The sequence below is a fragment of the Stegostoma tigrinum genome, chromosome 9, assembly GCF_030684315.1.
Source record: "Stegostoma tigrinum isolate sSteTig4 chromosome 9, sSteTig4.hap1, whole genome shotgun sequence".
In the NCBI taxonomy this organism is placed as follows: Eukaryota; Metazoa; Chordata; class Chondrichthyes; order Orectolobiformes; family Stegostomatidae; genus Stegostoma; species Stegostoma tigrinum.
In genome coordinates, this window is record NC_081362.1 from 14,316,573 (window position 1) to 14,329,883 (window position 13,311).

A 13,311-nucleotide genomic window follows, 5' to 3' on the forward strand; every position below is an offset into this window, starting at 1 on the left:
GTTCTGCCTGGCATCCTATTAAGAAACTATCTCCAGGATCTCCATTCAGTTGGGGATGGCAATTGGGCACCTAACAGAGCATTCACCAAGAGGGGTTAAACAAGAGGGATATGAGAGCAGACCAAACAGCTGGTAGCCACCTCACTCAAGAACTGACCCTACAATGGCAAGTCTCCACCTGTAAATTACTTTGGGTTTGCTGATTTGAAATTTGAATGGGATTTTATTTTTGTGCCTCTCCAATCTCCCACTATTTACTCGCCTCTTGAGAGTTGACATTTGGACAAACTTAGGTGGTGGACTGGAAGGAGATACCCATGCACCAGTGGGAAAATGATTTCCTTGGGCAAAATGGCTATTAATTGAGGCACTAACCAGCTCAAATGGCTTCCTGCTGGATACTGACCGCTCTTTCAAGTCATTGCTGGGAAGAGCAGAAGAAGGTGGGGACACATTGATGTTCCTATTTAGCACTTTTTTTCTCTCATATTCTCCATCCTCTGCTACCTAACTCCACCTCTAATAAATGAAGAAAATTCTTCATTGGATTTGGTTTAATTTGTATAACTTTAATAATCCAGAAATTACTAAATCCATTCATATCATTGCTTGTAAACACTAATTGCCATGACCAGCTCTCTGAAGACAGATTAAAATGTCATACAATTACAATACAAAAAGCACAAAACACATTTGAAATAAACAAATGAACAGGAGGACTTGCTTTTTTTAAACCTTTTTCTATTTCAAAGGAAACCTTATCAATGTTAATTCCAATCACTAATTCAAGTTAAGATGTATCTTTATGCTTATTACAAATTGTATATTTCATGGGTTCTTCTGTGCTTAATAGGCTTAATGATAGAGATATCTCTTATAGCATTGCTGTTGTAGGTTGTTCTGCAAGAGCCTAGGAGTCAAATTTCTTCATTTGCTTCTATTAATACCATTATAATCGGAACAGAATCAGCTGAGCTGGTACAGAGTTCAGCGAATTACAGATATGAGAGTTAATTCCAAGGCTGCAATTTGGTCTTTTTTTTCCCTGTCGCCTTTTCTGCCAGGTCAAATTCATTTAACCCACATCAAGCCCACTCAGAACCGGCCTCATTCTCAGATCAAAACTACAATTCAGGAATGGTCTTCAAATCGTTCTTATTTTCTCAGGCATACAGACAGCAGTACACCTGTTTTCAATGATTAAGATCAAGAATATTTAATTTACTAAGAATTAATTATGCACTCATGAAACTAATATTTTTAGTCTTTTTCAGCTATTTTAAATGAAATTATTCATGTGGAAAACTGGACATTCTTATTAGAATTGTTTGTTAATGGTGATCAGCCCATTTTTTAGACATATGAATAAAGCTCATCAGGTTAAATTTCTTAACAAATTAAAGAGATTACCACTCTCTACTACATTTATGAGCACTGTTTTTAAGAGCTGAAGGGATAAAACACAGTTGTTAAGGGTACACTGGCCAATTGTGGTGATTTGTGAAAGATTTTGCATCTGTAACTTAATTTAATTTTGAACTTGAAGCCTTACCTAACCAATTCAAGTTCAACAACGCATTGTGCCCAAAACAGTAATTCTTCAACCTCAATATCTTTAGAATTTAGATTGATTTGAAACAGTGAATTAATTCACCTTTTTGTGTAATTTTTCAGGTTCTCTTAATGGAAATCAAAGCACTGAAATGCCCACTGCTGTGGGAACTGTCCTTACAGATCACACTTCCCCACCACTGCCACATGCCACAAAAACCAAGGTCTCTGGGAAACTTCGTCACTCTGCCAGTTCATTAAGCAGATCTTCACAGTGAAAAAAAACTTTGCAAAGACAAGTTGTGAGCTGAGGCTTGCTTTCTAGCCTCTTCAATTTTCTACTCACATTCTGCCCATAAAATAATGTTAATTTTGAATGGAATTTGAACTCACTTTCTTTCTTTGATATCAGTTAAATTTCAGAGGCAAGGTGCAGAGAGGGAATGGTATAAACCTGAATCACACTATAAGCTTCCAAAACTGGGGTAACCCATTTAAAGTAAAAATGTCAGCATTGTGGAGGTGATAGGAGATGTTGTGGTGTAAGGGCATTATGACAATACCTCCAGCTGTCTTGAAATGGATGCATGATGTGATGTCATGCCATACCATAACAACTGTAACTGTAGCATGTGATATCACTTACAGTGTGAAGTCATTGCTGGCTGCTTTGAGAGATCTTTGAATGATGACCAAATGCGAGACTGTCATGCACAGGTATTATGTTAAATGTAATTCTGATGATTGAAAATGTACTCAGCTTATGGCTGTGTGATTATGTCTTTGCAGTTATCATGATACTAGCCAGGGATTCTAAACCTTGAATTAAAACCATAGCCTTCCTAATATTTTCAATTAATATTATGCCATGATGGGAAAATGAGGCCCTTCTTTCTCAGCTGCAAAGTGAGCACTGTCAACCAGGAATCTTGTGGATTAATAAAAAAAAGTGAAATTATTATCTAAAAAATCTCAGCTATAATTATTCATATGAACATTATCTGTTTGAATACAGATGTATCCAGTGGCCTCTACTTTGGTTTATCTGATTTTCCAGCCTTCTAATCAGCAACAGGCTCTTTTCTTATACTCCTTCTCCTTCATTCCATTAACGTAACGCTGCAAAACTCAAGTGTAGTATGGTTACAGTTTAAAAAGTTACCTAGAATTGTAAGTTGGTAAAACTTTACTGCTGTGGTCTTGTAGATTAAATAAGGCACCAGAACCAGTGGAGCAACCACTGAGCCATTCACCCACATATCACATTGTGTCTCTGCATTTGATTATTTGCATTATGTTTGAGTGACTACATATCAGGGAAGCAAAGAGAAAAAGCTTTTTAAATTATCTTTTTTATCCTGTACCTTGTAAGACAAATTTATGACTACAATCAAAGAAAGAATAATGTTCAGATTTCCACATAAGGCAAACTTGCCCTTTTAATATTTACGTTAATCTTAAATTATTTTGCTGTTACAAGTTACAAGCACAAGTACAACAGGAGGATAATACAAAACAAGAATTTGAGCTAATTTGGAGATGAGAGTATATAATGCATAACTTAGTTGATGTTTAGATGGTGTATTACCAGACAGAAAATATTTATCGGAAGCTCTGAAAAGCTTTCAACCTGGAACTGTTAACTGAGTTGTCTCCTGCACAAGCTACATCTGATTATAAACTATATTTGTTATTAAAATGGTGAAACATAAGAGTTAAAATGCTTGATGTTCCAATCTTAGACTGCAAATTTTTATTTGCCTTGTTTATGTTGTATGCATCCCCAAATATTTAGTTGTCATTTCAGAAAGGAATATGGCCACGATGGGATAATACTTCTAAAGGTGCTGCATTATGGAATCCATCATTCAGTCTTGGCCTATTCTGGAAAATTCTAAATCAACAGCCATCAGGTTGTTTTGAATTTTTGCCATCCAACTGCACTTCTAGCCACAGCTTCAAAGCACTGAATGTTAGGACCAGATTCTGCTAGTTTTCATCATTTTGATGCATTTAGCCACAAGAAAACCTAGAGGCAAAACCACTGCACATGTAGATAATTAATTTGGACTTTTCTACTGAAGATTATTTGTCACTTCTTGTGACTTGAAGATTGTGACAAATGGAACAGTAATTTCATTACAATTTTATATGTGTGTGTTTTTGTAGCTCATTTCATTCTTTTTATCATCCTCCTGGAAACCTTTCTGTCTTCCTGTATGCTTCAATCAGCATTGACATATGGGCTATCTGGACTATTTATTGCTGAAATGATGTATTGTTAAGTACTCTAAACAGAAGAAATGTAAGAATTTGATCTTCCAAGTTCTGTTGGTGCCTGCTAATGGGATTTTTTCTTTTACAGTGAGAACTTTAATGTTCTGAAGTGATGTTACTTATATGTTTATCTTTGAATTATACGACAGTACTGTTTCTGTTGCACTTGTTCTTTGTGTACCAGTCATGTGAATGTGCTCTTTGGTTTTCAGATGTATAATGCTTTATTTTTATTATATATGTAAATATGGAGTAATATTTGATAAGCAAATTATAAAAAGCAGCCTTTGTAAGTTATGATTCAACTCCTCCATCTGGCTGTTGGCTTGAGTCAATTATTGTGCTTCTTTAAAAATATAGCCTCAGGTGATCTGCACTGATCATATGGAACATAAAATTTGAAATGCAGTCTTGTAATGTTAACATAATTTTCATTTGAAGTGGCATCTTTCCTTACCATGTTACAACTAATAATTGTTCCTTCCTATAAAAAATCATTTCTAAATAGTTGTCAGCTTAACTTTGATTTATCTATTTTTTTGAAGAATCTTCCTCAATAAGAACAGCTTTTTAAGAATGTTTACTTTAGAGGTGTGTGACTTTCTAATAATCAATGTTGTAAAGCAGAATTAAAGAAGTGCACTCACACAGCCTCTACACATTTCCTAATTCACAATGTCCAACCTGAATTTGAAAATGCCATGTGCCTCCTGGCTCTGTTGATATGAGATCCTCAGTACCTAAAGGGTTAATAAGTGTCTAGATAAATGCAATCTAAATTTGAGTGTGTGTACTCATCTGAATTATGCCTCAGTTACTTAATTTATGGCCAAATATTTGTTGATGAGTTTATATCACCATATTCTTAATCTCAAGTGGCTCACAGTTCATGGAATTGTGGGAATTCTCATCTAAACACGTCATTAGTTCAACAGGCAAAATGTGATTGCAGAAAATTTCCAAGTTTCTACTTTTCAGTTCACTTCAAACTAAAGGTTAAAATAGAATTGATCCCACAGAAGATTATGTCTTCCATTAAATGAGCAAAACTGCCCCCTTCTGAATTTTCTCCCATGTGTCAATGAGTATAAACTGGATATAAACATTTAATTCTTATGGTTAAAGTTTCAGTTTTAACTGACTGTAATATAATACAGCACTATGTGAATTCTAGTTAGTTTAATTCAGAGGTATGGTGGGGTGACGTTCAAAAGCAATAGAAAATAGAAGACTCTGTGCCTTTATTACAGTTATATAACTCCAAAATCCTTGAGTGTTCATCAGATACTTTCTAACCTTTTATTAATGTATATATTGTGTAACGTTTTCTCGTCACACTGGACATGTTTTAAACATACATCAGTTGCCAAAGAACTCGTAACTTGCTGAATTATGTCCTTCATCCCTCCTGTAAATGCTGAATACAGATGCTGATTACTTAACTGTATAGCCTTTTTACGTTTGTTGATTTGTACCAGGAAAGGTTATAAAGCAATTTGAATATTTAACTTGAAATACTTTCCGCATGAATTTAAAATAATATTTTGTAGAACCAGATGAAGTATCTCAGAGTTCCTCCTGTTAAGCAAATGACACTAATTTTGTAGAGACACTGGGCCTGTGGCATTTTATATTCGAGTTTTCATCAAATAAGCTCTGAGGTTTATCTTCTGGGCTTAAGGAAGAGGTGGGTAAAGAACTGCATCTGAAGCATGATTAATTAATGCTGAATAAACCAAGCCCATCCTCAACTAAAATGGATATTGACTTGTATTGAAAAGTCATACCATTTTAATATTTATCTGAAAATATGTTCCAACTAAATTTAAAATATTCAATTTGTGTAGGTTTAATCTTCAAATATCTCCTGAATTTGAGTAGGAACATTTGACAATTTGCAGTTTTTTGGTGACCTATTGGCAAATGATAAGTAGTGCTGTATTGCACAATACTGTATTTTGTGTTATCTAAATATTAGAAGAGTTGGAGTAATAGGCATACAGTACTTTTCTACATGTGTAGATTCTCCATGTTAACCCAACACAATTTATCAACATCATGCATTGTAGTTCATGGGAATATCAGAATGTTTGAAAAGTTGTCTCTTGGCTCCAGTATGTTTCTGGCACACATCTAAATTATGTCTGAACAAAATTTTGTTTATTCATCATGGATTCCCATCTGACTGCATTTGCATCGCTCCCTCCCCATCTCCCTCCTTAAGAAGGTCTCATTGTTGCTCACACTAGTAAAAGCAAGTAATGATATTGCAAAATTCCATTTACGAGCCTTGAACCACCAGTGAATTTTCTAAAAATGATCAAGAATTGGTTTTGAAATTCCGTGTTTAATAATGTGGCTCTTATAATTGCTTCCATATTATCTTTTGGAGACTGTCAGTGATGTGATTGATTATTAACTACACACCTAGAGCAGCTTGGTGAGACTTTTTAGTATCCCCTTGTTATTTGAACAGCCTCAAATGAAAGATTTTTCTTGTCCAGTGAATCTTTTTGATACACCATTTTGCTGTAGCACCATTTTCATTATTACACTGTTCTTACTACTAGTCATCCTAATTTAATTGTTCAAGTGTACTTTCTTAAAGGATAGCAAAATCTCAAAATGCAGTACCAACCACATGACTCACTTCTTTGAGGTGATCTTGTTCCAACATGGCAAATGCCATTGAAAATGCTATACAGAATATCTAGCATTAGTACAATGAAGTATAATTGGATCATCAGATCTCACTTAAGATGGTGGGTCAGCAGACTGCCTTGTCAATGCATTTGTGTAGTCGTCCATCAGAGGCTTCCCAAGAAGTGATTCCACATCAGTGGTGGTGTCAATGACCCACATCATTCTAGGAATAAGTGCTAACCAATATATGTTTGTACTACCAGCTACCACTGATCAAAAAACTCCAATTATCATTGGACATTATTCGTTTCAGTCATTTCACACTCAAAGGTTGTCACATTTGTACACTTCTGTGAGACTTCACAGAATGAACCTTGCACTGTTGTTAATTGGCTTATTAAAAAGAGAAACCAATATTATTTTTGTTCTCCCACCAATCAGACTACTTAAGCATTTAGCATACAACATTTTAAATAATGTGGCTAAAATTCATTCAAACATATAAAAATTTTACTACTGAGTCTGAAATTTAAAGGTGCTGATGATGTTTTCCTTGATCTAAGTATATCCTGAATAAAGATAGCTAGATAATTGTAAGTATATTAAAACTAATAAAATTATTACAAATTATTATTTCAAAATCTAAAAATACTGCTGTACTTCCAACCATAAAGCAAAATCACTATTGACTGGAGTCAGCCTGCTGCACTGATCTTAGAAACCACTTAAAGCAAACTAGTGCAGCTTGAGGTATAATGATTAGCTTTTTTAGAATTTTAAGAAACTCCTTTTGAATTGCAATATTCTCCATAGATTAAAGGTATGTATAAGCCTCTTGATACTCAATCTCAATTGTGAATGTAAAAGATGATGTAGAAAATATTATTTAAAATCAGTTATTTGAGTGTGAAGATGCCTGCTGTGGGAAGTTTTCTCAATGTATTTCCTGCTGCCTCGGTAGCAGTATAGGAAAGTGAGAATAGCAACTGAGCCAAGCATTATAATTTGTGTTGTATACAGCGTTAGCATCTCTTGTTCTGTCTCGCTAAATCAACACAAAGCGAATGAAGAAAAGAAATCAAATAACTGGAAGGAGAAATAATCTGGACACTTGCACGCATAAAACTTAGATGTTTGTTCAGAGTATCTTTAAACGTTTACAAAGATTTAATCTTCAAAGTCTTCGCCATCAAATATGAATAAGATTAGCCAGTCTTGGTCTTTGATATCACATGAAGAAGTTATTTTAAGTGCTCTCTATCTGTTGCTCATTCTGTAAAATAATGGTTTATGAAAGGAGAAAGCTTGAGAATGCTTATTAATATTGTCAAAAATATTTTAAGATGAAAGTTCAGGATGCCTTTGTGAATTGTTATGAAGAAAGATGTCATTAAAAATTGAGTTCAAACTAACTGCTGTTTTGTTTTAATGCTAATTTTATTATTGCTAATTCAATTACATTAAAGTTCCACTGTGTTTAAAGTGAAATGCAAAGTGAATTCCAAACTATTGAATTAATGATTAATTTTGTGAATTTTAGAGTTTATTAAGTGTTGATCTGCTGAAAGCAAATTTTAGTGGTGCCTTTCATCACTTGATGCCCATTTTCAAGATAATATTACGTAGTGTGACCAATTTTAAACAGTGGGGAACTCATGAAATTTATCCAGATGCTTTGTATTGTGCCACATGTTTAGTGCAGGATGATGTTTTATTAAAAATATGCAATAGAATATATGCAAGGTTAAAAAAAGAAAAAGCTTCTTTTGTGTCCTTCAGCGCTACTTGTTTGTTTCATTTTTGAATTAACTCCTGAGTGTTTTTTCAATGTTACTTAATATTTAATGTACCTGGAGGTAGGGTAACATCATCTATATCACTGCTATCTTCTTTCAACAACATGCTACAAAAATAAATTCTGTCTTTTGGGGCAGGTAGCGTGCTTGTATCATCACTTTTCATTTAATTCCCCAAGTCCAAACGGTGCAAATTTGCACAATAGTTTAACCATTCACTGCCAGATCTAGCTTAACCATGTAAAATACCGTTGTATTTCTGTTCCATTTGCTTGCTATTCCAGAGCATCATAGAACGCAAAGATAACCCACTCTGCCATCTTCTTTTCGGCACTACAAATCATCTCTTTAAACTCCTCACACCTCGCTCCTCCATTATTACCTGCAGTAGTACAAGGAGCTCATAGACAGGTTTTTTTGCTAAGATTGAGACCATGAGATTAACTGCCTCTGTGACATTCCTCCTTTCCCCTTGTCCACTGACCAAAGTTCATCTAAAGTTACACCTGCCCTAGTACTGAACCTGATGAATATTCCTTCTAGTATATATGCTTGGCTCCCCACCAATTTCTCACCTGCACGTTGTTCCTTGGCACCATCACCTGGGAACTCTTACATGTATGTTGACAGCACCCAGCCCTAAATAGTCATCACTTCTCTCTTAGATTACTGGACTGCTTATCTATTATCTAGTACTGGATGTACATAAATTTTAACAATTAAATAATGGTATATTTGAAGCTGTTGTGTTTGGTCCCAACTATGAACTCCTGTGGACAACTTGGAGTCATACAGTACACATTGACAATAACTACCACTAAAGGCATGCAGATCCCAATTTCCTGCATTGTCCCATTTCCTTAAATGCTATAATAATTCAAGTACTCATCCATTTTTTTTTGAAGGTTAAAAGGTTTTGTAAGGTTTCTAGTCCCCACTAACTTCTTAGGCAGTGCATTCCAGATTCCCACCATCCTCTGAGTGAATTATTTTTTTTCTCTCAAATTCCCGCTGAATCTCCTGACCCTTACCCTAAACTATGCCCGTTCATGCTCCCTATGCATCCTTCACAGATCCCTCATAATCTTATACACCTTAATAATATCCCCCCTCAGCTTTCTCTGCTCTAAAGAAAGCAATCCAAGGCTGTCTTGTTTGTCCTTATAGTTCAATTGCTCCATCGCAGGCAATATCCTGATGTATTCCCTCTTGTGCTATCACATCCTGTAGTGTAAGGTGATCAGAACTATGCACATGACTCTGCTGTGGTCTACCTACGCTCTGTACAATTCTAGCATGACCTCCTTGCTCTTGTATGCAGTGCCACTGATGAAAGCAAGTATCCTGTTTGCTGCCTTAATTATCCTCTTTACATGCTCTGCCAACTTCAGGAATCTGTGAATAATTACCCAAGGTTCCTCTGAGCTACCCAGTGTCCTGTCATTCATTAAATGCTCCATCTTGTTTTTTCTTTCAAAGTGCCTCACTGTATTTGAGGGTGAAAATACCATCTGCTGCTGCTCTACCCATCTCCACAACCCACCTATATCTTCCTGTAACCTACAACTATTTTCACTATTAACCACTCCACCAATTTTGGTGTCATCTGCAAACTTGTTTAACATTTCTCCCACATTTTCATTATATAATTTTGTATATAACTAACAATAACAAGCCCAGTACTAATTGTCGTGATACACTGCTGGACAGCAGCCTCCAGTCACCAGAATAGCCTTCTACAACTATCCTTAGTGCCCTTGTTACTAAGCCAGTTTCTACTCTATCTTGCCAAGTTTCCCTGAATTCCATATGCTTTAACCTTCTCTCAGTCTCTGTGTACCTTGTCAAAGGCTTTGCTAAAATCCATATAAATAACATTAACTTGCCTCATCCACACACATGATCACGTTTTTGAAAAATTGTAGCAAGTTAGGTTTTACATCCCTCTAACAAAGCCATGCTGACTATCCCTAATTAACCCATGTTTTTCCAAATGGACTATATTTCTCTACAGAATTTTCCCTAATACTATTCCTACCATTGACATGAGACTCACTGGTCTGTACTTTCCTGGTTCATCTCTACCACTTTTCTTGAAAAGTGGAACGACATTACTCATCCTTCATCATGGGGGAAACAGCACAGGACTGCAGAGGTGCCGATGTTGGATTGGGTTGGACAAAGTCAGAAGTCTCACAACATCAGATTATAGCCAACAGCTTTATCTGAAATCACAAGTTTTTGGAGTGTAGCCCTTTCCTCAGGTGAAGTGGGAGAGAAGCATACAAAATGTAGAATGTATGGGCAGAGAGATCACCAAATAAGTCTCTGCACATGATCTGAAGTATTTGACAGTGAGTAAAGTGGAAACAGCGGAATAACAAGTGAAGGAATGACCAATAATCCAATTAAATTAAGTAGAAAAGTAAGTACAAAAAAATTAAAAATAAGGTGATGCTAGAAACCAATCAACTGGAATAACATGATAGGTATGAGTTATATGCCAAGGGTCAAACCAACATCATAACATAATCCAAAACTATACAAACTAGTTAGGGTAGAGAGTCATAACAATTTATCAAGGTGACAGTGACAAAACAGGACAGTAAGGACAACTTTACAGATATAGAAGTGTGGTCAGGAACACATGTAGTGCAACATGAACCCAAGATCATGGTTGAGGCCATCTTCATGGGTACAGAAATTGGCTATCAGTTTCTGCTTGGCAATTCTGCGGTGTGGTGCATCTTGAAGGCCACCTTGGATGATGCTTACCCAAAGATCAGAGACTGAATCTCCTCAACCACTGAATATTCCTATCCAGCAATTGTTGCAACAATCCTCCAAGGTGGCCTGTGAGATACACAACAGCACAGAATCGCCGAGCAGAAACTGATAGCTAAGTTCCGTACTGATGAAGGCAGCCTCAACCATGATCGTGGGTTCATGTCACACTGCATTTTTTTATTCATTAATGGGATGAAGGTGTTGCTGGCTAGACAACATTTATTGCCTATCCCTAATTGCCCAGAGGGCAGTTCAGAGTCAACCACATTGCTGTGGGCTTGGAGTCAAATGTAGGCCCGACCAGGTCACGATGGCAGTTTCCTTCCCGTGAGGGCATTAGTGACCCAGATGGGCTTTTCTGACAATCAACAATGGGTTCATGGTCATCATTAAATTCTTAATTCCAGATATTTTATTGAGTTCAAATGAACCCTGCGACATTTCTGTATCTTTAAAATCTTCCTTGCTGTGCCATTTTAACAACATCACTTTGATAATTTGTTATGATCTCTACCTTAATTAGTTTGTACAGATTTGGATGACATCTTACTTTGATAAGACCTGTGGTATGCAGTTCCTTACCTATCATGTTATTCCAGGCATTTGGTTCGTCTCCAGTACCACCTGATTTCTAATATTTTGTAATTATCGTTCTGCCTCAATTAATCAGATTGTAGGTTATCACTATTTTTTTAGCTGTTGACACTTTTCTTACCTTCTAACATTCTTGGTTACCTGCAGAGACTTATTATCTGACACTCCACTCACACCAATTGTCTAGTCTTTTGATCTCCCTGCCTTTAAATTCTGCCTCTGCGTTCTCTCTTACTGCACCTGACGAAGGGGCTGCGCTCCAAAAGTTTGCGATTTCAAATAAAACTGTTGGACTGTAACCTGGTGTCATGTGACTTCTGTGGCCAAAGAGGAATTAAAACGGAAGAGTGGCCAATAAACAATAATTTGTTTAAAGAATATTAAAGAAAGTAATATTCATGGTCTAAGTTCCACTGTTTTTAGAAAACTTTTAGTCACTAAAGCTGTGTGAGTATGCAGGATTTTTTATATGCTCATGGGATGGAGTGTCGCACTCGCAATGAGTATTTATTGCCCATTCCTAAATACTCAGAGAAGGTGTTGGTGAGCAATGTTCCCGCTCGTGCCGTCCATTTGTTACGCTGTGTCATGCAGTCATTCTAAAGGGAATGCATGTGTGTGTGACATGATAATCCCAAATGTAGCATGTTCGCAGTTCCTGCATGGCTGCACATAAGGAGAGAGACATTGGTGCTGAGCTCCTTCCTGAACCTCTGGTGACCACGTAATCTAAGCCAGAAGAAATTTACATTTACCTTTTGGTCAAGCCAGAAGAAATTTACATTTACCTTTTGGTCAGTGAAGAGGTTTACTCGAAGTACATCGATACGTGAAAATTGACTCCCGCTGACCAGAGGGCATATCAATGAATTTGAAAGAACGAAATTTCTGATGTAAGCCATGCTACTTCCCCAGTCACAATTTGTAGTCTTATTGAAATATAGCCGGGAAATTACACACTTTATCGACCCTGAGAGAGCTTATCAGTTTGATGAAATAAGTCATGATCGGTTTGCGAAAACATATAGACATAATATTTTCACTATATTTAGTGCAACACTGAAAGTGTATTTAGCTTCATAATTAATTTAGAATTTAAGCAAAACTACTAGGGCCTGCCATCGTTTAAATTAATGGTTAGCCAATTTGCGGGACCCGTTCTATGAGAAGCTAAGTGCCAAGCCATTCTGTCGCTCTTCAATGTGGAGCATTCGACACAGGCTCGTATCATTTTAAATGCGAAGTTGAGCCCTCAGAAAGCAAGTCAAAATCTGCCCGGTAGGCACGGTGAGAAAGTTTTGAATAAAGAGTTGCTATTTGGTTAATGCTGGAGCAATTGGGAGGTATTAAGGCGGCACGATCCCTCCTGTGGGGCGGTCACCTGTGACTTACGCTGCTAGTCCTTTCAAATGTACATTGTAACCAGATCCTAGACTGGGTTGGAATGAAAACAAAGTTGGTGGAAAAGCTCAGCAGGTCTGGCAGCATCTGTGAAGGAGAAAACAGTTAACGTTTCGGGTCTAGTGACCCTTCCTCAGGACGGATTGGTACTGGCGGGTTGGGAAAGTTTCTCTATCCAGTAATTTCATGCAAACACAAGGAGGGAACAACGCGTCTCCAGCCCAGTGTTGCTGTGGAAGTGCCTTGCTTTAACGAAACTCAT

The 13,311-nt window shown here is 36.7% G+C and overlaps 1 protein-coding gene across 4 annotated transcripts in view; it reads left to right on the forward strand.

The window, feature by feature from the left end:
* ralgapa2 (Ral GTPase activating protein catalytic subunit alpha 2) overlaps positions 1–7,867 on the forward strand; it is a 522,648-nt gene extending 514,781 nt beyond the window's left edge. For 3 of the 4 annotated variants that reach the window (XM_048535653.2, XM_059648351.1, XM_048535654.2), the window contains one exon: positions 1,675–7,867. In XM_048535653.2, the coding sequence (XP_048391610.2) occupies positions 1,675–1,829 (155 nt within the window). In that variant the 3' untranslated portion in view covers positions 1,830–7,867. The remainder of the gene's footprint in view (positions 1–1,674) is intronic. The other variant, XM_059648353.1, reaches the window with a different exon arrangement.
* The last annotated feature ends 5,444 nt before the right edge of the window (positions 7,868–13,311 follow it).